Raw genomic sequence first — 26,105 nt, 5'->3', positions numbered from 1 at the left:
GCTGGATCATTTCTGCACACCCATATGGCCTCTGGAGGAGAGAAACTGTAGAACAATGGATCAAGGTGTGGGATAGGGACTGCAACATCAGGTGTAGGCACAGCAAGAAAGTCTTGGGGAGGGATGGGGGCAAGGAGTGGAGGCACTGGCAGAGAGTAAATTACAATATCATTGGTCAAATATCATCAGGGCATTTTCTACCTGGCAGCTTGGCATGTGCATATTATGGTGTACTAAAAAGCCTTAACTTTCATGTAATGCATTTTTGTTGCACACCGTTCATTTTCTTAGACATAAAATGCAGTTTGTAAGTACACTGTAGGAAAGCTACTGCTTCTCCCAAGGGCTTCTAATTCTTCCCTGTAGCTGAATTTGCTTCATCAGCCATGAGATGATGATGATGCCACATTTTCAATAGGGGTTCTTGTCACAAGATTGCTTGAACTATCAAAATTCACTGCTTCTACTATGACTGATGTAAATGAACAGGTCATTGAAGTGAAGTTTTTGGATACTTTGTGAATTTCTGTTGCTTGAAAGGAGTAGTTGTCACATCTTTAACTTAGCTATTTCTGTAAGGAGAGCATACTTCCTACGGAAAGCCAGTGACATATTGAATTAAGAACAAGTAAAGTGAATATCCCTCAAATGATAAAGGTATATGCTGAGGCAGGAAACATGAAACATTCAGGTAACAGGCACTGAGCCCCCTCTTCCCCCACCCCAATTAAACTCAAGTTCCAAATATCAAAACAAACCTCAGATAAAGGAACAGAATGTGTGTTTTGTGGATGTGTATGGGGCACATTTATGAGAAGTATTAATGTCTTGGATTTGGCAAACCTGTCACAAAAGGAATGATTAAGGCAGTAAGCTCAGCTTCAGAAAGATCATGCAGCAGAACAAAGGACAAGACTATTTTTGGAACTGTTGACGTCTGTGAAGCCTAGGCAAAGGGTTGGCTGCATGCTTTCACTGTAAGTGACAGCAATGGCATTGGGGAGAGCTGGAAGGACTTGTTGGAAGTAAATGGCAGGGATGTCATATTCAAGTCTGACACAGGAGCACAATGTGACATGGTGGCCTAGCAGATGTTCTATAAATTGAATTACAAGGATGCAGTTTCTCAAAAGTCTCAAAACATAGGCCATTGCCTTGCACAGGTAAACAAACTGTTGTCTGTGTTGTATGCAAGTCACTTATGCAAAGCCCTCCTCTCAAACAGTAATATGAACTTAAACCAACATTGAAAGTATGCCAGAAATTCAACTTGCAACTTAAGCTCACAAGTGTTATGTTGTAACAAACTATGAAAGTACGTCAGGCAATATTTTATCTTATCCAGTACATTCCATGTATTTCCCAAACTTCTGGGAGCTGAAAAATGAAATCAATGATAATGGCAGTCACTCAGAGTAGATTGTGCAGATCTTCATAAGATACTTCCTCTTCTTTCTTACATTCTTTGAGCAGTGCAGTAGTTTACAGTGTTGACATTTAAATTGTCATTTGACATCTGAATGAGAATCAATTAGGACAAGTCAAACCTCTGAGGTATAGTTTCAGGCTCTCTGCAACTTGAGGCAGACATAAGAGCTTTGGCATTTGAAAGCTTATCTTTCACCAGCAGAAGTTGGTACAGTGAAAGATATTACCTCACCCACCTTGTATCTCATATCTCGGGACCAACACTTCTCCAACAACAATTACTGCATCGGTTACATCTGGGTCACATTTTCAAGGTTTTCTTTGCAACTGTAATAGCAAGAAATTTCCTTTCCTAAAAAAAACAAAACAAAACCCTAGAGTAGAAGTGAGAGGCCTATCTCTGTGACCACAGATAATCTTACCGGTTCCACAGATAGATGTTAGGAAACCCTTCTTTTCTTGAATAGTTAGAATTGTTTTGCAAGCTTCTGTCAGGGTTCCTTCCCCACTCTGAACTCTGGGGTACAGATGTGGGGACCTGCATGAAAGACTCCGTAAGCTTATTCTTACCAGCTTAGGTTAAAACTTCCCCAAGGCACAGATTCCTTTCTTGCCTGGGGATCGCTGCCACCACCAAGTGATTTAACAAACAACCAGGGAAAGGACCACTTGGAGTCCTGTTCCCACAAAATATTCCCCCAAGCCTACACCCCCTTTCCTGGGGAAGGCTTGAGCATATACCCTCACCAATTGGTTACAAAGTGACTACAGACCCAAACCCCTGGGTCTTAGAACAATGGAAAAACCATTCAGGTTCTTTGAAAAAAAAAGGATTTTATTTAAAGAGAAAAAGGTACAAGAATCACCTGTGTAAACTTAGGCTGGTAGTTATCCTTACAGAGTAGCAGAAAATTCAAAGAGCACAGAGGAACCCCCTCTAGCCTTAGTCTCAAAGTTACAACAAAACAGTGATAAACCTCCCTCTAGCAAAGGGAAAATTCACAAGTTGAGAAAAAAAAGATAAACTAATATGCCTTGCCTGGCTGTTACTTACAAGTTTGAAATATGAGAGACTTGTTTAGAAAGGTTTGGAGAATATGGATTGATGTCCGGTCCCTCTTAGTCCCAAGAGCGAATGGCCACAGAAACAAAGAACCCAAAACAAAATGTCTCCCCCCGCACCAGAGTTGAAAGTATCTTTTGTCCTCATTGGTTCCTTTGATCAGGTGCCAACCAGGTTACTTGAGCTTCTTAACCCCTTACAGGTAAGGAGAAATATAGGCTTCCCCTATGGTTATGACAGCTTCTGATACACGATCTGCTGGAAGCATTAGATATTTACAGATGCTGGTATTTGTTCAAAGTTTTGTGTTTGTGGGGTTTCTACCAAAAAAGAGAGTTTGGACAAGGAAGTTAAGATGTAACAAATTTAAAGCTGGATTTCCTTCATCTACAGGTTTTGGATTCCTGTACAGCTACTCATTCTTCAGCCATCAGTTATCAAAATCTTAAACAAAAGTCAACCTACAAGCTTGTGATGGGGGGGGGTAACCAGTGGTGCTGCATAGTGATTAGGTCACTGGTTCCAAGCTCTCTCCCTTGCCAGCAATCACTCTGATGATCTAATGGTCCTCCATCCAGTACGTAGCAACTTGATCCTCCAGCCAGGTTACCAGTTGAGTTCACCCCCTTACACAATAACAGAGTCTAACAAAATATATATGTATTCTAATATCCCCAGAAAAAAGGTCTTCAGCTTGGCCCCTGTGGATGGCAAAACCTTGACTCAGGTATTACGTCTATGCCCCCCCCCCTTATCTTGAAGGTGGGGGGAAGGAGTATGTTCCCCCTTCAAGAAAGTGTGGTTGGTAGGGGAGCCTGGGGTCTCCCTCTCTACCAGGCTCCAGCCCTGAGCCCTAAAAGAGGCAGCAGTAGGAAACACCCTGGATGGCTTTGTGGCTGCCTCCCTGGGCCATTTCCTACCACTTCTTTTCCCAGTCCAAGGTGTGGTCAAAACCTCACAAAAGATCTACCAGAAGTTAGAGTGAAGGGCCTGGGGTAGCTGCCATTTGCGGACCTTTCCCTGCAGCAGGACTCCTGCTGTACCCTTACTCAGGAGCTCCCAAGACAGGTCTTCTCCTCCTCCTCCTCTGTCTGGCTTCCATCTGAGGTGTCTGGTCCTCATTTAGCTCTTTCTCCAGCTGGAGTGTGCTTGGCTGGTGCTGCGGGAGAGGATCATCTGGGCCCAGACCTGCTCCTTAACCTCTTGTGTCCCAGTGTGGCATTTACACATCCCAACACAAAGCTATTCTGAAGAATTAGAAGTACTGTCATAACAATTGGTAACCTACTGCTTGAATGTGAAGGAGACTTGGTAAAGATGAAGTGAGATGAGAACTGGTAGCCATCCCCACAGGTTCTGTGAAAAATATAGGGGAGAAAACTCGCTGCATAAACTTTGGTTTCTTTTGAGATGGCAAGTTAATATTTCAGAAATTATAAAAGCCTTAGTGTACCTACCCAACAGTGTCTTCCACAATCTGCTATATGCTTCCAAATGAGATGTATTAAGAAATCTATTGACAAGCAATCAAGTTCTGTAACCAAATGATAGTAACAGTTGAAAAAACAATGTATATGTCAAGAGCCTTTGCCTCACTGAATTTTGTTCACAAATGCAGTGATCTTTTGGACAGGTTAACATTTTCTGAACTGAGTCATATTATGATTTATTGAATACATTTCGTAGTGATCTGTGTTTAACTTATGAACATTTTCATTTGTCATCTATGGGAATGAGGAGTGTTGAAGCAAAACAAAATATCCAAACTGTCCGCATCAACCCTCCCCCACCCTCATGGACAAAAGAAATGGGATGGGACCTAAGCGAACACCACTGTTTGCTTCCATTCAGGAAGATCTGTCAGCAAGCAGGAGAAGGAACATAGCCAGCATAAGCTGTGCTGCAGCTTTAAACTATCTTCAGAAGTTGCAAAGAGGAGAGCAGCCCATGTGTAGTACTGGGAGATGTTGGGCTGCAGAAACATCTTTTATTTATATATAATATTATACACATTCCAGTGGAAGTGGCGGTAAATCAAAATACACCAAGGACCTGTTAGTGCCTGTCAGCAGGGACACACAGACACATAGTGTGTGGCAGGTACTGTGAGGTAGGTTTACATCCCAGCTTGCCCTGAACTAAGTGTTCATGTAAACAGGCCCTAACTTACACCAGCTAAGGATCTGGTTCAGTATCTATATAAAATACATGCATAAGGTGTGGTACAGTGTAAATGTTTTATCAGTATGAGTTGGAGATAATGCGGGATTGAACCCTAAAGTCATCATTGAAATGAATGGGATGTTTGTGATTGAATTGTATGAGAGCAGGATCAGACCCTTAGCGAGTTAAAAGTTAGCCCAAACAGTTCCAATAAAGGTATTACACACACACACACACACACACACACACATCAGTGTTCTGCATATGTTAGTTTATTCTGTGAAATATATATTTTAGGAATATTTTAGTGTGTATTTAATTTTTTATTGGTAATACTTTTCCCATCCCTCCAACTGGAAGCCAGTCTGCCTTATTTTCCATCAGTCTTACTGTCTTGGCCATGAAGGGATAGAAAACCTTAGATTTCCTAAAACAGCTTTTCCATCCCTCCTCCTGAAATTCAAAAGTGTAGTACTCTAGAGGTTCAAGGTTTAAATGCATGTGCTATGTGTTTCATTAGAAAGCTGGATTCTCCTCTTTCTAGCTCCTGTTTCTCATCAGGTTGAACCAGACATATAGACAGTAAATCTGCCAACAAACAGTATAATCTCCTCTTTTGGACCTTAGTCCAGAGTAGTTTTAAAGAGAAAGATCTGTATTTGGGAAAGAAATAGGAGTAAAGGCTCCTATATTTGTAAGATCTACTTAAGCAACTCCCAAGAGCCTTATATATGAAAAACTAAAAGTGCTTTACAAATACTATTTTATTCTCCCAAATCCCTTGTGAGATATTTAGGGAAACCAAAACACTCCAGAGTGAGATTTTTACCCTCACCCCACCCTCTTACACCAGATATAAGGGACAGAGTGGCGTGAAGGGGGTCTAACAGCCTGGATCCATCTGTGTATGTGTATGTTTTGTGGGCAGGGATGGAGAGGAGGATTCTCCTGGTACAGGAACTGAGGAAGATGGTCACAAGCTGTTTTCCAAGGACTCCCTTGTATACCCAGGAGGACAGGAGGTCTGGGTGTAGGACAGAGGAAGGGCGGATGTAACAGGTGGCCAGATCAGCAAATGCCAGCGGGGCCCCAGGTAATGTAAATGGTGTTGGGGGTGGGGGGCACACTCAAAGAGCACTACAACCCTTTCATTAAATCAAGGCCTAGCTGAACAACTCTGCAGTTGCTTTGGGTGGGGCCTCTCCTCCTTTCCACCTTGCTGGCCTACTGGCTTTTTTATTGGCCAGCCCCACATTCTCCGCCCTCCAACTTCTCAGACAGCATTCTTCCCCCACCTCATGCTCTCCAGTCTGCTTCCACCCCACTGCTTTTGGTTTCCAGATACATGCTCCTTCTACTTTCCACATTCCAGGGCAGCCTTCCTAAGCAACATGCCATATGTGCCCTACCAATGTCCACCCTCTCAAGTCTCTCTAATTTTTAAACTGCTTGTGAGAAAGAGTTTGGAATATATGTGTGATAGTGTCTTCCGGGGGAGGGGGCAGAGGGGGCAAAGGATTATCTTAATTTGACAGACTGAATTTAATTATATAATAAAAATTTGCACTAAGTTAATTATCCTAGGTCAGAGAAGAATTAGAACAGAGTTCTATGCCCCAGAGATCTCCTGGCCGGGCTGGCCCCCATCCGGTGCCATGATCATAAGACAAACTTACCTGCGTAAAGTTGCCTCGTCATGGCTCATAGATACATTACTAGTGAATTTTGCTGTTCTAGATTGTTCTCAAATCCAGATTTTTTAAATCTGGATTTAGGTTTTAATTATTATTACTTATTGGTTTGATTTTACCCAAGTTTGACAAGCCAAAGAAAGTTTGAACTCCAGAATAAATCAATTTGTGAATGTTGAATAACCAGTCCTAACCAGGAGCCCAGCATAATAGCTACTGCAACATGTATTAAGTCTTTTAATATTGCCTTGTGCCTCCTTGATTCTTACCTGACAAACTTTATGTTTGTACAGTGAATTCTTAATTGGGCCTGCTGATTAAGAACACTTGCAATTAAAATAATAAATTATGACAAGTAAATGTTCTTCTTGTTTTAGCCAATTTAAAATGAATTAAACACTTGAAAAGCTTGTTAGCGACTAATTGCCAACTTTGGTTCTTTTGAAGCATGAACTTCTCTAAGAGCTGGACATTTCATGAAAAAGCTTTATCAGTTGATTACAGTACTTTCTTCATCACTAGAAGAAGAGCTCACAGCATTGGTGAGTTTGCAGAGTTCATCTAAATTCCAGCACTATAACCAGAGACCTTAAAGTACATAAAGCTTGATAGCCTCAAACTTTGAGGGCTTGTCTCTATGGCTATTTAATGCATGACAAGCCTGGATATAAATCTACAGTGGCTTAGCCTGATGCGGATGCCTGTGTGTATCCTGCTGCCATGCGTTAACAGTTCTATAGCACACCAGTATGTCAAAGTGCATCATGGAACTTCTAGTGCAGGATCCATATGGTCAGTTAGTGCATGGCAGGCGAGTGTGCTGCAGATTTACATCCTGGCTTGCTGCACGCTAAATCGCCGTGGAAACAAGCCTTGGGTATTTCGGGCTGTGTGTGGGTGCAGTGATCTGTGTATATAAGTCTTTGTGGGACTGGAGTCTAAATCTTGAAGTAAGTCAGAGCAATAGATTGTGCTTAAAATGATCTTAATGATAGTAAATGGCTTTGATAATTAAACATAAAGGTTACATATTTAAAAAAATACAAAAGATATGGTACCTGTAATAACGAGACCTGGTTGAAAAATAATGTTTAGATATGTAAATATGGATTTGGAATTTCATGTTAGGCTTCCAGATTTGAGAAAACCATGGCCTTAACCTGGTTCTTTGGGAGGACCGTGGTGCACGCATGCTCCTGCAAAGTATTCTAGCACCAATCCCTTGTGCTGTTAGGGCAAATTGGACATTGTGGAGAGAACTTCATTACAATTTCAGTTAAAAATGCTCAGAAACTCCTGCCAATCTCCCCCAGTATTTTATAATTTAGATTATTTTTCCTGCCAAAACCTAAAAGAGGGTTTATTTTTCAAGAAGTACCAATTATATGTAATGTTTGAAGGGTATTTTTTTCCCTGCTTGGAGTAGTTTTTGAATTACTGTGGAGCAAGAAAGTTAGCAGAGTTCAAAAAAGGCAGTTTTGTTTGTTTTCACTCCCTAACAATTAAAAATTGGATGAAGAGATTTCCCTTCCTCCCCCCGCCCCCAAAGTCAAAGATTCCAAGGCCCTGAGGGACCACTGTGATCTTCTAATCTGACTTCCTGTATGACACTGGCCATAGAACTTCCCAAAGTCATTCATAGAGCATAGCTTTTAGAAAAACACCTAATCTTGAGTTAAGACCAAGGGGGATGCTGACAAAGGCATAAGTGCCAGTGAGTCAAATCTTTGAAAATCTCATCAAGACACCTACCCTGAAATGAGTTCTATCTGAGAGGAGAACCTAGTGACTTAATGGGGAGTGTGTGTGTGTCTGGAGATGTGTGTGTGTGGGGCATACCTGGTCGAAAGAGGTCTGTGTCTGCCTGTGAAGAAGTCATTGCTTGATCGGGTCCCAAATGTGGAACGTTTCATTTCCAAAGGAGACTTTTGCAGTAGTTTGTGGTTCTGGGCATGTGAAGGCAGTGGAGGTTATATTGAAAATTCAAACATAACCTGAACGAGAGCTTTCACAATGACAATAAGCATGGCTGACTAAGTGCCAGGAAAATTCTACCAGCTGAGTCAAAGCAGTTGTTTGCCCATTCAGGAGAATAATGTGGGAGAAAATGTAATGGTATTTTACTCATCCCACTCCCAAAAAAGAATTACTATTCCCAGGCAAGTGTATTATTCCCAGAGTAATGTAAGCTGTAGTTATCATCTAAACTTCATTTATCAATATATCACTCTATGTACACGTACTTGTGCAAATAAAATTGTATTCTGATTGTGTGGTTGTAACCAAGAGAAAGATACTTGGCTAATGGCATGTTCAAAATTTTACATGTTTATTACTGCTACTGAAAATGCATGACATAATCTTTTGTCACCTATCAGTTTACTAAATTGTATTAAAATACCCTATCATGAAACTACTTTGTGAAATTATATCTTCTGCAACACTGAAATACAACCTGATTTATTAAAGGAAGATCAGAATAGCTCAGTTACTTAGTGCATTATCCTAAATGAAGCAGAACTGCTTTGTCTACAGGGGCTGCCATAGCCTTCAACTACACTATTATGTTTTTAGTCATGATTTCCCTTTAGAACAAGAATGCTTGAATAAGGCAGTTCAGAATTTAATAAATGCTTGTTCTGCCAAGGGGTGCAGGGGCGTGTGCAGAAATTTAACTTTTATCCCTTTAGGGGGGACATGCTCTGTGCCCCCGCCTACGCACCGCAACAGGAGATCGCTCTTCCCTCCCCTTCTTCCCCCCCCGTGGCCATGGTGCTGGGAGGAGCTCTTCTGGTCCATCCTTCCCACCCCCCACTACTGCACCCCTGGGGCCAGAGGAGTTCTGTGCCCCCGATGATTATTGGGGGGCCCCATTCCCCTGCTTGCCCCCCCTTGTGCATGCCCCTGAGGGAGCGTCAAAGTCAGTTCCAGTATCTGTCATTTGTTATATCGTTTGCATATATCAGCAGAGATGGCCTGAACAAGTCTGGTAATTTAGAAGTATTTAAGTACCTGCAAGACACAAGACAACTAGACAGGAAAGAGAAAAATTTACTAACTTTTCAAAGTCTCTGTTTATTTATATATCTCTTCTACAGTTTCCCACTCTTACTTTCCCTGGTTGTTGTTGTTTTTTTGTACATTTAGAAGCTCAGATGTTCCCTTAAGCCACTATTTAAAAAATAAATATTCAAAAATAAGTACATACTGTAGTATAACAAATGTGCTAGTTCATCATGGATTGCATGTATTTAGTACAGACAACTTATTCCCCAATAAATGTTTACATTTTCTGATGTCAAGAGCTCTTTAGCCAATTTATGTGACTTGTTAAGAGAGATTCCTATTCTCAAACTAGGATGTATAACATTGTTGTCTATAGCTCTGATTCAGGAAGCACTTAAGCATGTGTTATGTCTATCCCTGTTCAAGGCAGCACTTAAGCACATTCTTAATGGCCAGTGCTGTCCTTAATAGAGAAACTTTCTAGAATTTGACTTCATTTTTGTGTTGTTGTGACTTGTGTGTTCTATGGTGAAGACAGCTAGCTTTATTCATAATGACTGTTCTGTCTCTTAAAATGCATGTTAGTTACGGGGCTCAAAATCAATAACATGGAGTTATATCCCATGTACTGGTATGAAGAAAATGTTCAAATCTTCCCTATGGACCACATCTTGACCCTTTCACCCTTCACCTTTAAGATGGGCACAAGTAGTTCTAAATACTTCCATAGCTCATGCACTGACAATCATAGGACCTGAGTATGAAAATCATTGTACAACTTGTGTGGCAGTTAAAGGGACATAAGCCTATAGATTTTGGAGCACAAGCCTCAACAAGCAAGATTAGGTTTCAAAACACTTTTCTAAGGTGCGGTGGGTTGCATGCCCATTTCAGCTTGCATAACATTTGGAAAGGAGTACAGTAAATGAGTCAAGAGAACCTGTTCCACTGTATGTCTAACCCTTCAGTGAAGAAAGTCTTTAGGATTATAATAGCAATGGTGCTTTTACTGAGTACTGTGAGAACAAAACTATAAATGTATATGTCTATTAGCTCATGGTGAGCTTGAAAAAAAGATGAGGAGGGAGTAATGATGTGTCTCTTTCAGTCCCCTGCATCATAACCTGAGAAGCCTAATAATGCTGGAAATTAATTTAGAGCACAAGTTGCGAGATCACAAAACAAACTGAGCACCATAAATAGAGAACATTAGCCCTATACCTGCATGTGTCTATTTCCAACATACATCACATCTTCTACCCTTTACTTAGGGGAGTAGAAACTTGTACATATTACCAGCTGGAGAGAATGCAGGACTCCATGTGGGGATTTGCCTGGCACACAAACAGTCCTGTCCCTTGCAAAAACAAATAATGCTACTAACAGGCAAAAGTATAAAACCCCTGGACAGAAGAAACAAAATACATCAACACAAACCAAAGCAAAGAGAATGATGTACCCAGAAATAACAGTATAATAAGGGGGTACTTTACTGGGAGCAGGAAAATGGGATCCGAGGAACAAAAAGGTTAGGGTTGGGCTCTGGGCTGGGAGTGCGGGCTCTGGGGATGAGGGGTTTGGGGTGCAGGAGGGTGCTCCAGGTTGGGGGGAGGGCTCAAGGCTGGGGTAGGTGGTTGGGGCTTGGGACTGGGGCATGGGCTTATCTCGGGGGGCTCCTGTTCAATGGCGCTAAGGCACAAGGTAGGCTTCCTCCCTGGAAGTGGCCAGGAGGTCCAGCCCTAGGTGGTGCTGGGGGGGCGGGGCAGGAGGCTCCGCATGCAGCTCTGACACTGAGGCACAGGCACCAACCCCCCAGCTCCCATTGGCTGCAGTTCTCAGCCAGTGGGAATGTGGAGCCAGTATTTGGGGCGGGGACAGAGTGTGGAGTCCCATGGCCTCCCCACCTAGGAGCCGGACCTGCTGGCAGCTTCTGGGGCACAGCGCGGTGCCAGGACAGGTAGGGTCTAGCCTGCCTTAGACCCACAGCCCCACCGCCTGGACTTTTAAATACCAGGTTGGCAATGCTGATCAGAGCCACCAGGGGCTCTTTTTGACTGGGCGTTCCAGTCAAAAACCGGACACCTGGCAATCCTAGTGTGGAGATGAGTGCTGTGAACACTGGCTGGCTTACATAATAAAGGTGTCTGGACTGTGTCTTCACCCCTGGCTGGGGCATAGTCCTCTCATAGGTCCCTGGGCTGGAGACCTTTGTAAGTCATGGCCGTCTCCCAGTAGCTGCCACTGGTTTTTATCTCTGCCACTCTGGACACTGGTCTCTGCAGGACTGGAACTGCCTGACTCATGCACTAGATTCAGCAGCAGTTCCAAGACTCCCTTTGTTGGGAGGAGGAGTTAATCAGAGACTCCCTGAGCTGTTCTGCTTTTCTCTCCGCTCTCACAAGTTAAAGTTCAAAACTGAAAATAAAACTAGTCATTTTGTTTCTGAGTTGGGCTGTCCCCTCCCACTGAGGGTCTGAGCAAACCTGGTTCATTTTTGGGCCAGCAAACTACCTGCCCATATCCCCCCCATGCAGAAGTTGATCTGTACAGACTTATGCATGTGCTTAACTTTGTACCTCATGAATCAAGGGCACCACACACACAGTAGGGAAAGACAAACATTTTTGCATGATTGTGGTCTTAGATTTTACACCATTTGGGGCAACAACTATATTTTATTATATGTTTAGACTTGGAAGGGTTAGAATGTTGTTGGTAAATGTCAGTAAATGACTTGACTGCACAAATCAGTGAAACAATATTTCCAACACTAAAAATTGAAATTTATAGCTAGACAAAGTGAAAAAAACAAACAAAGAAGGTACTTGAAAACATATTGGAATTTGATTTAAGGATGTTTACTTTGTATATTTTGACGTGTCATATTGACTATTTGTGTTATAACCATTATTATAAAGCTTTAACTTTTTGAACCTCAGTGCCTACTGTCATTAAATAATTACTGATTCCCACAGTAATTCCCCACAGTTGTGAAAACTTAAATTGATTAAAAAATGAAAAAGCTTAAATGCATGATTTTGCACAACTGTGAAAATTTAAATAGATACATAAAAAAGCTTAAAAATAAACATTGATATTATCCATCAAAACTATAAATATAATTTGAAATTTGTCAAGCCTATATATGTTTGACAAAGCCTAGCACAAAGAAGCTGCAGTCTTGGTTGGGGCTTCTAGCACTACTGTAATAAAAATCATAAAAAAGAACTTCTTAAATGATTGAATTGCATGAGTCAGTCAGAATAATAGTATTTCTAGACTTGAAAATAAATGTCTATTTTGCCTAGAAAATAATTTTCTATAAATGCCTCTTTCTTTTGCATCAGTATTTATATTGCAGCAGGACACTATTATCCTCTAATAACTACTTATTCCATAAACATTATCTCATACGTAAAAATGACTAAATGCATGCCAGGTGTGTATTGGGATGAATGTATTGTGGGTGCAGACCCATCATACCAATAATTTGAGTATCTGGTGTGCTGTGACATTTTACATATTCCTGATTTCTGTAACATTCAGTTCTTCAGTACTTAAATGTTTCACTAAATTCACTTCTCTGATAATTGAAGTTAGCTTTCTTGCAGAGATAATGTTTGGGAATACAATTTTGTGAGTCCAATGGAACAAAATGTATTCATGCATAAAGCTTTTTAATTAGGAGGAGAAAAATCAACTTTTTATAGAAGGGAACCTTATGGAAAGCAAAACTTAATTGTTTCTTTCTGAAAGATTTTCTTTTCAAAGATAAGTGGGGGTGGGGGTGGGAACAACATTTCAGATAAAAGGTCCGTAATACAGAAGAGTACATTTGGATGGCTAGTGCAATGGAGAGGCTAATAGGAACATCAGCTCTCCCTTAATCACACTGAATAAAATCAGTAGGTGGACTTCATAAAATCCAGAAACAATTTCTACCAGCTCCGTATGCATCCTTACCCTCCTGCTGACTTAATCATTCCTGCTTTTAAGCAATGACTATAAACAAAGCTCACACAGAGGAATGCAGTGTCTTCCCACTTAATTTAGATAACTACCTTTTATGTTTTGCAATCTGTTTGTTCTAGTTTGTAGTACTGAGTTCTAATAAAATCTTTCTGTCTATTTTAGACAAATATTACTTGCTGTGCCATAGCACATGGATTTCAGGACCTCCTGTGAAGAGGTAGGATCAGAATGTTTTATTTTCAAAGAAGTGATATGAACATTAATATACTTTTTAGTCTTCTGTTCTCAATCTTTTATTTCTGAAGTGCAAGGAATTAGAACTGAGTCCGTAAACATGACTAGATAATCCCTATATGCTGGTGGCATGCTTTTCTAGTGGATTATGTGCCTGTTTACTTATCAGTGTTCAAATGAGGTAATTATGAGTACTGAGAAAATAAGACTGAGTTGGAACCTGATAATAGCCTTCAAATGTGTTAAGGGCTATTATAAAGAGAATGGTATGATCAACTGTTCTCCATGTCTATTGAAGGTAGACCAGGAAGGAATCAGTCTTCAATAAGGAAGATTTAGGTTAGATGTTAGGAAAAACATCTAATTATACTTTAGATTATACTATACTGTATTACACTAGTCCAGCTATAAGGATAATTAAGCACTGGAATAGGCTTCGAAGGCAGGTTGTGGAGTCCCTGTCACTGGAGGTTTTTAAGACCAGGTTAGATAATATCTGTCAGGGATGGTCTAGTTTTACATGGTCTAGTTTTACATGGTCCTGTCTCGACATGGGGTGACTTCTCGAGGTCCATTCCAGCTCTACAGTTCTATTATTCTATAATTAAAGCCCCTGATCCAGCAACGAGTTCTGTGTGGAAACACTCCCGTAGACCTCATTTGGGTTCCACACATGTGCAGGGTCTGCCTGCATTCACCTTGTGGCAGGATCAGGTCCCAGATGAGTGTTTATTGCTTGAAACCTATGAGGATTGGTAGCACTGGAGAAACAGGAATATGCTGGCAACATAACATGCTATCAAAATCAAAGGAGAATCCTTGGGGGTTTGGGGAGTGTTTTGGTTTTGGTCAACTAAAAAAAACTGAAAACTTGTTTTCATTTCTTAATTCCCCTCTCCCACACCACCCAGTAATACCAGATATTTTGTGCCAAAATGAAATGGTAGTTTTGATGCAAAATACACGCATTTTCAAAATTTCAATGCAAGCCAAAATAATCTCAACCAACCAAGATTTACAATTTTCCAAGGACAAAAACATGTTACTTTTTTTTTTCTTGCAAAATGGCAGAAGTTCTTCCAGAAATAAATTTGCAAATGCTTGTGCAGATATCCAGTTTCTCCTTTGAATATACATGATGTAAAAAAAAAAATAGTACATTCTCACAACTGTAGTGATTCATGAGCCTCTGTGTTTCGTTATTAGGAGTGGGCCAGTTACATCAACCTGGAATAGCCTCATAAATACATTATTATAGCAAAAATCAGAAGGGGAAACTGCAGTTTACAGGCTGAAAAGAACAAACAAAAGGCTGAATAGAAGGTGATAACTGGGAACACTGTTTATGATCACAATGCATCATAATGTTGAAAACTCCTGCATTGTACACCTGAAAATACAAGGCTCTGATTAGTTTTTGTTTTCAGTATATATTAAATAAAAGGTACACATTTTGGCTCTGTTCATGGGACACATATTTTGTGATTAAAATTATAGGACAGCAGATGTTTCATATGAATTCACTTTATTTCAATCATGCTTGACAGCAAGTAAAGAGACTGTCATTTGGAAATTAGCCTCTATTGTTAGCAAAAATAAAATGGACACAATGATTAAGCTAGAATATTGCTAACCCGTCAATCCAAAGTAAAATTATTGGTAGCTTTAAATGTTTGTCATTCTTCTCCTTCTCACACACGACAGACAGGAAGGACCAGAAATCTCATGAGACAATCCACTCTTGCGGAACCATACTTGAACTTTTTGTTCCTCTTCCACTAACTGTAGCTAAAGACAGGTTTCAGGGTGGTAGCTGTGCTAGTCTGTATCAGCAAAAACAACGAGGAGTACTTGTGGCACCTTCATTACACAAGCTAAAAACTAATGTTCCCATGCTAATTTTCCCCCCTCCTGTTACTCACACCTTCTTGTCAACTGTTTGAAATGGGCCACCCTTATTACCACTACAAAAGTGATTTTTCCTCCTGCTGATAATAGCCCACTTTAATTGAATTGTCTCGTTAGAATTGGTAAGGCACCCCCCATCTTTTCATGGACTATGTCTATATATACTTCTACTCCACGCATCTGATGAAGTGGGTTTTAGCCCATGAAAGCTTATGCGTAAATAAACGTGTTAGTCTCTAAGGTGCCACAAGTACTCCTCATTGTTTTTTTAGCTAAAGAGACACCATATCAACACTGGGTGAACACTTTTCAGAAAATGATCACTTCATATGTGACCTCTCATTCCTCATCCTCAAAGGAAACTTGCACAACACCTTCAAAAGATAAACCTCAGAGCTTAAATTCATAACATTTTTAGACACTAAAGACATTGGATTTATGGTTTATTACAACAATCTACAACCCACTAACCCTCCTTTGTCCTACAACTGCAGAAATGTTAACTCCCCACTTCACCTTAAATGGTCTCTTACAACATGTTAACTCCTTAAACTAAACAACCTGTTTCACATTGTGTTCAGCTGTGACATTCTGACAATCTTTCTCAGACCTGAAGAAGAGCTCTGTGTAAGCTCAAAAGCTTGTCTCTCTCACCAATAGAAGTTGGTCCAATAAAAGATATCTCTCTAATATCCTCGGACCAACGCAGCTACTGCAACACTGCAAACAGTTGTGTATCTAGTTATGAATATATTTATTTTGTCTCAAAGGTCAATACAAGGACTTCTGAGATAATTTCACTCTCATAAGGTAGAGGGGAGAGTCAACTGATGATAACAGCCACTGTCTTGTGGCTGTACCCACTGAGGTTCTTCAGTTTAGATTCTTCCATAGCACTTAGACTCAAAAATGTATTCTTATGTTAACCTAGTCTTCATTACCAACAGAGCTCAATAGATAACTTGTTAAGCACTTGAAATAGAAACTGTCAATTAAAACACACATTATCAGAGATCAATCATATTGAGTAATTAATGCTCCTGTCCCTCTGGGAAATGGTTCTTATCCTGGTGGACAGTCTTATCATATGGTGTGAGCCAGCTGCTGCTTCTCTGCTTGACCAAGCAGCTGAAGGAGATGGAGCCATCTCTGAGAGCTGCAGACCTGAAGTGCAGGTCTTTTATACTTCCTGGTCTGCCTGTTTGGGAGGGAGTTCGAGGGTCGAACTGACATCAATTTCTGCTGAACGGTTTTCAGCACTGGTGTCCCAGCATGGAAGGAGTGGAGGAACCAATTGTCTGAGAAACATGCAGAGTGTGGGAGCTCTTTCCATCTGGGATGTCAAGAAATGAGACTACAAACCAGACCACCTGCTTCACAATGGCAAACTCAGGAGAATCCCCCATTGTTACAACCACAGTAGGAGTGAGTGGGATCTCAGTTCCTGAAGGATGACTCTTCTGTGAAGAAACACATTGAGTAGAGCCACTAGAGGAATTTTTTCTAGAATGAAAAGGTCACTGTCTGGTGATTGACCTGTGAAGGTGATATGTGGTAGCGGAATCCCATTGATGCAGCATTTGCTAAATTCATGTATAACAAATATATACACAATAAGCTTCAATGATTTCTCATCAGCAGTTTTAATCTCTTGATTGCCACTGTGATGAAATAATCCAGTTTGAATGTCTTAAACAGACTTCAGAGATCACACTCATCTGGGCTAGATTGCCAGGACGGGAAGAGTTTTTATCTAAGGAAGTGCCTTAGTTCAGTAAGAACCTCCTATGAGTTTCTTATTATTTATTTATTTATTAGTAGTAGTAAAAAAATCCTCTACCCTTAATATGAAAGAATAGTTCCCCAACCTATGTCTCATTTCAATATAGAGTTTATCTGACTGAAATAAATGTGCAAAATGTATACATTGTAAACAGTTCCTGGAGTAAACAAAGGTTCAGAAAATGCCAGAGCTTTTATAGGTCTGAACATTAGGTTACAAGTGGAGAATGAGCAAAGAGGAAGAAGAGTAAGCCAGAAATCTAATGTTTTCCTGAGGTAGTTTTAGGTTGCAGTGTAGAAGAGGTGAATTAGGAAAGACTTTCTATCCTTTGTGGTTTGAAAATTCCAGTATATACAAGGATGATTAACAAGAGCAGGCTTTTAGCAGATCTTTTACAAACTGAGCACTGACACACTGAGCACATTCATGAGCCTGTGGGCTGAATCCAAATCTTCCTTGAAACTAAAGTGCTGTCCACTTAGGCAGACTGACAACATCCCAGCGGCATAAGTAGCTGGACCATTTGAAAAATATTCTTCACGTGTCATTGACATCTAGCGATGGCACCGAGCCTGCCTCCTGTACCCCATTCCTACTACCTCCTCATACGTCTACGTCTGAGTCCATTTTCTATCTCATAATTACACTATACATTGTATAATGGGCATATCTGCAAATGTGAAGAAGTGTAAATATTTGTCAGATGCATACTATGCAGTTTTTTGGATTGGTTTCTCCAATCTTCTCTCCATACAAAATCTCCATCCCCTCACTGGTCCCAGCTTCTGACTATTGAAAATTGTATTTCATGGGGGTTACAGAAGTTTATTCTACAAGTATATGTAAGAGACATTTTGACCCAGACAAAAGCAGAAACTCGCCAGTTTCTTTTCTCTTTGGGGGATGGCTGGAGAAATCGCTTTGGGGTTGGCTGGCAAGTTCCCTTTCTCTCTTTTTTTGTTGGTTCTCCTTGTTCACTACTTTATTGAGTTGTCTGTTTTGTGGCTGCTGGAGAGACATCAGAGCATTGCTGGTGTGAAATAGGAAGAGGAAAAAAAACCTATTTTATTCTTTTCAGAGGAAGAAATAGAGAAAATAAGAGAAACTTATATTGACGTCACAGATAAAAACCCATGGCACAGCACACTGAATAAATCTCCCACGGTCAACACATGTAAAGAATTCAATCACTGTGATTCTTGTTTAACATCGATGACAGGGAAAAATACAAAACAAAAACAAACAAACAAAAACCCTCTTGCAAAAAGAATGACGTCTTCCTAGCATATACCAAATTAAGGGGGGGAAACACTTGAAAACCTGTTCAAAATTAGTTTTGAATCCAATAATCATGTCTAAATCATCTCTCAAACACTAAAGATCTTTGCACTTGTTTCATAGCAGACCATGCTTTCAGTGATCACTTGCTCTATTTAGTGTAAATATTTTATTTTAATTATTGCTTTTTATTTCCTCAGATTATTTCTTAAACACTTTGAAGGCCTAAAATGTTACATCAAAATGTTATCTTTAAGTATTTATAATAAATATTATTTAAAAGATATTAGGGCCAGATCTTTGCATATGGTTAAAATGCACATGTTGGAAATCAGATGTGGTGTGCAAAGATGGTTTAAAGCTCTTCTTTGCACTCTCTTAGTGCTGATAACGCTCTGTGCGTGGCTGTGCCCCCTGTGCCTTTTGAGCAGCTGGAGGGCCCTTCTAACCGTGCCAGTCTTTAGTGAGAAACCCAGCACCATTTGGTGTGGAGAAGTATCCCAGCTTCGCCTCCTCTTTTCCCACTAAACCAACTGAGGGAGGGCGAGTAGTTTACAAGCCCTGCCCCCTATGTAGGCTCTAAGACACTGCAGCATCAGTATTCCTCCATGGTCAAATTAATGGATTTATAATCCGATTAAGGAGGTGATGGTGTGCAAAGCAAAGGCACTAACTTTATTGCTCGAGGCACAGCTACAGATTTGTTCGCCCATGCACCCGGCTATTCGTTGGCCTACCATACACATGAACCATTCAATTCCCCTCCTCTACACAAACCCAGTCAGTCATCACTCACTGTTTTCTCCACATGCATCCAGCCAATCTATCCCAGGCACTTCACAAACACGTACATCCAGCCACTCACTGCTCCCTCCCCGAGTACATGTGTAACTAGGAATAATGGAAAGTATTAAATTAGGCTGAATATTGGGAAACAGTTTCTGACAATTAAATAGATTGGAATATAGATGTCTGGCAAGGGAAGCAGTGGAACATCTTTTAGTGGGTTTTTAAAATTAGGATTTAAAAATGTCTTGAATATGGATGAAACAATTCTGTACTGGTGGGGAGATAGAGAGCAGTTAGGCCAGGCAGTCCAACTGCTAGGGTTCAACCAGGATCATACTGGGGGGAAAAGTATTGATTTTTTTCCATTCTAATTCTACCTTAAATCAAGTATCTGGGTCGTCCTCCATTGGTTCAGAGACTGACTAAAAATGTGAGAGTTCAAATGTTTTTTTCAAATCATATCCAAATTATCTGATCCCCTGCTAAAAATTTCCCAAGTAGTTCTTGTTCTTGTACGGTTTTGCTGCTTCCATTTCAGGAGCCTGCTGGCAGTGCAGGGGTGGACAAAAATGAGGAAAAATTAAATGACATTTTTGTGTTCTCAAGGGCTTGGTTTGAATTTATTTGCTCCATTACTAATTAAATCCTTAGTTGCCTCTCTGAGAATCTGCCATCTTTCAGTGCTCTGGTCTTTCCTTTTACATATCTATTAACTCTGCTCACAGGTAGGAGAGGAAGGGTGACAGTGTAACAGAGGATTTAATTTGGAGCTGTATTGCAGACCAGCTTTCATGACTAGCTACTTGTGCTTCATTACCTTTTAGAGTGTTCTGTTGTAAATTAGAGCTGTGAGCATGTGTGATCAGTCTTCCAAAGGACCAAAATGTTTTGCTGTTCCCACAGTGGGCTTCCTTGTTCGGACTGAATAAACTCTGCCCGCATGCCTCTAGCTACTGACTTTTAATTTGATTGCAATGCCTAATTGTGTCTGCTACGGTTATGTGCCACTTAATTCACGCAAAGAAGCCCCTCTGTTTTGTGCAGGAATTGTCTCTAGAGATTTTTATCAGGTAATTGACCAAATCAGAAATGTGCAGTCAAGTAAAGCACAACTTCTAAAAACAATGTATTAGAGGTAGAATTTACCCCATTGCCAGCCATAGATCTCCTACAGGCTGTGGGTACTTGTCCCACTGATATGTGCAGGTAATTTAGGGGCTGTGGGTACTTACGACTGGCCTTCCTTGGCCAACAGTAGTTATTCCTAACCTTCTGTGTTGAGCATTCAGAGCCACTTCCTGCTGCCATAAGAGATCCCCTAACAGGAAGCAACCCAGGGATCTGCCTGTGACATACACGTCAGGAAGAGATTTCTTCCAACAAGGAAGTAAGTCATAGGGAGAATATTTGAAGAGATTTAATTATCCCTTCAGTATAGACATTATCATATTCTGCAGGAAAGAGTTTCTCAGTGGAAGTTGGGGGCACCTAACTGCCTTGTTGTCTTTGAAAAATCTCCCCCTGTATATGTATTAGGCCACGTTTAGCCATTCCATTTAATCCATTCTGTGGATCTTCCATTTTTAAAAAAGAGAAGTAAATGTTCGCACAACCACATAGTGAATCTGCTCTCTGAAGGGCTCTCGAGGTGAAGCTCCCATTAAGTTCACTGGGGGTTCTTGATGTTGAGCACTTACAAAATGGTGATCTTTAATATTTCCTCTTGGCACTTTACTCCTGGGGGAATTCTGTGCCACTGTGCGTGCACAGAATTCTTGTCCCCTGCAAATTTCTTTGCTTCCCTGCAGAATAATGACTTTCTGACAGGGAAACAAAGGGAAGCTGCAAGAGCACATGCACCACTCTCTAGCAGCACAGGTACATCATTTCAGGCACCCAGAGCAGCTGGCAGAGAGGTAAATCACCACAGGGTTGTGGACACGCCAAGTCAGTGGCTCCTACCCTGAGCCAAGATCATCTGCTAGTCTTGGCTGGGCTGGAAGCAGGAAAGGATGGGACTTCCTCTTCCCCTGCAAGGAATGGCTGGGGCTGTGTCAAACCGACCCCCAGAAACCTCCCCCAGCTTCAGGAATCTCAGCATCCTCCCCTGCTTCCTCCTCCCATTGCTCCTCAGCTGTGGGGGGAGGGGTCACTGTATGGGGAGCTTCTCCCCCATCCACTCAACCCCCCTGCATCCAGACCTCCCACACCCAGACACCCCTGCCATGCCTCACACGGTACATCCAGAACCCCCCTAGCGCTCCATAACCAAACACCACCCCACTGAACCCCAACCCCTGCATCTGGAGCCCCCCTGCATCTGGAGCCCCCCTGCCTCTGGCCCTCACCCCTGCACCCAGACCACCTCCCACTGAGCTCAAATGCCCACCCTGATACCCCATCTCCTGTACCACTGTGAGCCCCCAAATCCAGACCCCCACGCCACTGATCCCCAAATAGCTGCACTCAGACCCTCACCCCACCAAGCCCCACTCTCTCAGCATGCAGACCCCTCCACTGAGCCCCGACCACCTTCACCTGGAAGCCCTGCAGAGTCTTGTTGCACCTGCACCTGGAACCCCCCAATGAGCCTCTGTGCATCCAGATCCCCCCACACCTAGACCCACCCACTGAGATGTCTGCACCCAGATTGTCCCACACAGAATCCTCTCACCCCACACCTGGATCACTCCACACTGAGCCTCTTCACACTTGGATCCTGCCTGGTTGAGCCTGACTGCCCCACACCTGGTGTAGAGAGGCAGGGCCCCACGGTGTTTCTGGGGCAGGCCCAGGCCTTGTGCTGTTTCAGGGTCAGGTGCAGCCTCACCGCTGAGTCCATGTCCTGGAGGGCAGGAGGGGGGGCTGCAGGATGATCTCCCACCTTCGTGGAGCCAGTGGCCTGTGCTTCCCACTGCCATGCTGGAGCCTCTCCGTTTATTTATTGACAAATAAAATGTGCAGAATTTTAAAATATTTTGTGCAGAATTTTTAATTTGTTGATGAAGAATGCCCTCAGGAATATCACTTGTACAAAACAAATGATGTTACGAGCTCAAATAATAATATTGTAGATTTGGTGGGGTTTAGAGCTCATTTTAACTTACTTGGTGGCCAGATTTGAGTACAGCTGGTCAAAGTTTTTAAGCAGACTTTTTTTCCTAAAAGGCCATTTTTTATGAAATGTTGACATTACAAGTGTTTTTATATCTTTTCAAAAACTGTCATGTTTTAATACATAGTTTTATCAAAAGAGATATTGAAAAGATAATTCCTTTTTTCATTTAACAAAACAGCTTTCAGTATACCAAATATGTCTATAGTCTATTCAATAATACTATAGAAAAAATTATGAAAGCCTTTGAAATAACAAAAAGGTGGGCCATTTGGAATGCTTCAAATACGAAAACAATGTATTACCCTCTCCCCCCACCAAAATAGAAAATGAAAGAAGAAAATGAAAAGCTTTGCCCTTTCGCCCCATCCTTCAAACATTCAAAGGCTTCTTAGCTGCTATTCTCAAATGACAGCAACCATCTGTTCCAGGAAGCCTTGTCCTCTTGATAAGAGAAGGTGAGGTCAAGCACCAGCATCTCTGTATGTTTGATAACAGGAACTTGGTGTGAACTTACATATTTGGTTTTCCTCAATATTCTGGAGGAGTTGGCTGGGTTGTGACAAAATTAGATCTATCATGGTCAATTATAGGTGTACTGCTCCTGTTCTGCCTCACCCATCAGTACTTGACATGATGCACTGCACAATAGTTAGGGGCTCCCTTCCACCTGAGCCAGGCTGCTGCTTAGCCTGGTTTTGTCTGATTATGGGCCTTGTTGTGATTGTGCTTGGTGTGGCTCACTGTGGATGTGATACCCCACTTGGGGGTAGGTTTGCCAATTTTGGTTGGACATACTGTATTCCCGGAAGTTTATCTCATGACATCATCTTTAATTAAAGATTAATCTTTAATTCCTGGAGACTCCAGGAGAATCCTGGAGGGTTGGCAACTCTATGTGTGGGGGGGTGAGGCCACATTTAACTGTCTCCCAGTGTAAGAGGGCAAGTTGTATAGGTTTGATTGTTGGTGTCCACAGGAAATCCATGATTGTGTCCTTTGTACTGCAGCAGTAACAGAACAGAGTCCGTGTCAGTGTGGAGCAGTATAGAGACCACTCTGCATCTCCAGAATCCCTTCTGGGCCTTGCAGCATGTAGAGCAACAAAATTCATCTCTCTTCTCCCGTCCTCTTCACTCACACGTACTTTCTGCACATTCTTGAAGTAAGGCTTCATCAATTTACGATTGGGAGCTCCTCCTTAAAACCCCTTAGTACGCCTTGTCTGCGAAGGAGCAGCTACGGTTCCCCTCATCAGATTCAACGATGTTTAGCCATCTCCTTGTCAGAGCATCTCATAGTGAGCTCGAACATTTCCCTGACTTTCACCCCTCCCTAGACTGAGGAAAAGAAACCTTTTTTATATCCAGCAGGTAGAATCCTGCACCTTTTGAAATCAATGGGCATTTTACCATTGATGTTAATTAGGCTAGGATTTCACCTGGCATGTTTTATTAGCAGTGTATAATTCTCATGGTTTCTGGACTTTTGGAATTTCCCAGAATGATTCTGATTTTCAGAGCGAACTTGTTGCAGAAGTGAGCTGAACTCTGAACCTTCATAAAGATCCAAGCTCACCTTTTGATGCTATCCTAGGTCGTTACAAAAGGTGGGCTCCAGTAGCGAGTGAAGAGTTGCTTATTTACGCCCTAGAATAAGGACAATTTCATTCTGTAACACTTTCTCTCTCATACACACATGCCCCACCCCTACTGATTGATTTTAAGCAAGAACTGACACCTCAGAATGTGGTTACCTGCCTCTTGCCAGTTGCTGGGGTTGTACAAACATATTTGCTAAAAAAAAAAGAGAAAAGTAATAGAAAAAAAAGAATATTTGTTTGCCTCCCAGAGGATTTTTATAAAGGTTTTTTTTTTCTTTTAATTTTGTAAAATGATCTTGATAGTGTCCTTTTAATATCAGCTTATGAACAATTTCCTCACACCAAAAAACCCTATGCACACAAAAGTCCCGGGTTCCTGTCATTCTGGCTGTGGGCATTGCATGAAGTCTTGTACAGAGAGATTTTTGCTGTGTGTTTTCAACACAGACTCTGACATAAAGATTAATAAGTACTGTATGCATACACTCCTTCAGCCACTTGCCTTCCCAGACCTTTCATGTATAGTCTACAGGTAAAAGTGGTATAAGAGACAAGTCCACAATGCCACTGTGCATTAGGTTAAAAGCATGTTGATGGAAGTTGAATGGCCCTACAGATTTTCTGATTTGTAACACTGTTTTTTAAAACATAAAAAGTAAAAGCCATAGTATGAAGCAGAATACCAGACGAAGCTAGGTTCTATGATCAGTTTTTCCCTGTCTGTTTAACTGAAGTCTGCCTTGTTTAAAAAGTATGACAAAAGCACAGGGTGGATTGATTTAAATAATTGATTTTAATCATGATTTAAATCAGCAATCAGGAAACCTTAATTTAAATATTTGATTTTAATCTTGTTTTGCATTTGTATTTGTTAGTTATTTTGCAAAAGAAAGGTTGATTCTTCTAATTGGTTGGTAATCACTGAGACATGTTGATTTGCCATTTACTATAGCCTTTACACTAAAGTTAGTTACTTCTTTTTGATAATCCAAAGATACATTATGTCTATACACATTGATTTAAGCAGTTATTTAGCTTAATGTACATTATTCAGATGTATAATTTTTATTTTTTGTTTGAAAATGGTGAATAATGCATTTATTCTCATGATGATGATGATGAATATTTTACTTCTGTTTTCTGTCAAGATACATTTGGATAGAAATTGGAATTCAATTAAAATGTATAAAACAGTATTTTAAAATTGTATACATTATATAAAAATACTTTAAACATGTGGATACACAAGGAAAAAAAGGAAGTTTATCAAAACATTTTGCATTTCAAACTAATTGATTTATTAAACAAAGGAAGTGTTTATTTGTAGTTGGAGCTGAGCTGATTGTTCCTCCTCACCATGTCCTTCAAGATTTTAGAACTAGTAGAACTCATCATCTTACACTGAATTTGTATTCATAAATTGGAGGAGGAAAATACACTTTCCTGCTTTTTCAATTCCCAATCATTTTCTCAACTTTGAACGAACTAATCGTTGAATTGAACTAGTTAAATAAATTGAAATGAACAGAAGAAGATACAACAATATCAAAACTGGTCTAGCACTTCAAACTCTGGTTCCAGGTACTTAGCCAGTCATTTCCACCAGTTCAGTGAGGTTTAATTTTCTTTCAAACTTCATCAGCAAATATGTAGTGCTCAAATATTATTTTTGTTAGTGTAAATGATTTTTATCCACTCTGCAAAAGCATGAGTGAAGTACACTTTGTACAAACTAGATATTGTTCATGACAGTAAAATATTGGCTTTTGTGAATTACTCTTTTTATTTATGTACAAATATTTTGGAGATGTTAAACTCAGTTTCCTTCCTTTGGTTGGATATACTAGTAGATGGCTATTCTTATCTCATGAGCAGATGGATTAAGTATCCAGCAGTTAATTATCTGCCACCAAAGTATATGCTCTCATTGAAGCTAACGGCAAAAGTTTTCTTAACTCGTAACTCATGAGCAGGGTCAGGCTCACAGCATTTTAAAAAGTCAACGTTTGCCAACTGTTACAAGTAATTGTGATAATTGCATATCCTCTTTGTGATAACTGTTGGAAATATTG

The 26,105-nt window shown here is 40.8% G+C and overlaps 1 protein-coding gene across 13 annotated transcripts in view; it reads left to right on the top strand.

Moving 5' to 3' along the window:
- Positions 1-26,105, top strand: part of SNTG1 (syntrophin gamma 1) — a 525,384-nt gene that overhangs the window by 254,200 nt on the left and 245,079 nt on the right. For 11 of the 13 annotated variants that reach the window (XM_075125232.1, XM_075125233.1, XM_075125239.1 and 8 more), the window contains one exon: positions 13,486-13,540. The exons of 1 other annotated variant lie outside the window; for it this stretch is intronic. In XM_075125232.1, coding sequence (XP_074981333.1) covers positions 13,514-13,540 — 27 coding nt within the window. In that variant the 5' untranslated portion in view covers positions 13,486-13,513. Of the gene's footprint in view, positions 1-6,868; positions 6,888-13,485; positions 13,541-26,105 lie in introns of those variants that run through there. One more of the 13 variants, XM_075125234.1, reaches the window with a different exon arrangement.

The sequence above is a fragment of the Caretta caretta genome, chromosome 2 (assembly GCF_965140235.1).
Source record: "Caretta caretta isolate rCarCar2 chromosome 2, rCarCar1.hap1, whole genome shotgun sequence".
Classification (NCBI taxonomy): domain Eukaryota; kingdom Metazoa; phylum Chordata; order Testudines; family Cheloniidae; genus Caretta; species Caretta caretta.
The sequence above is the reverse complement of the archived record's forward strand: the minus strand, read 5'-3'. Positions and strand labels throughout refer to the sequence as shown.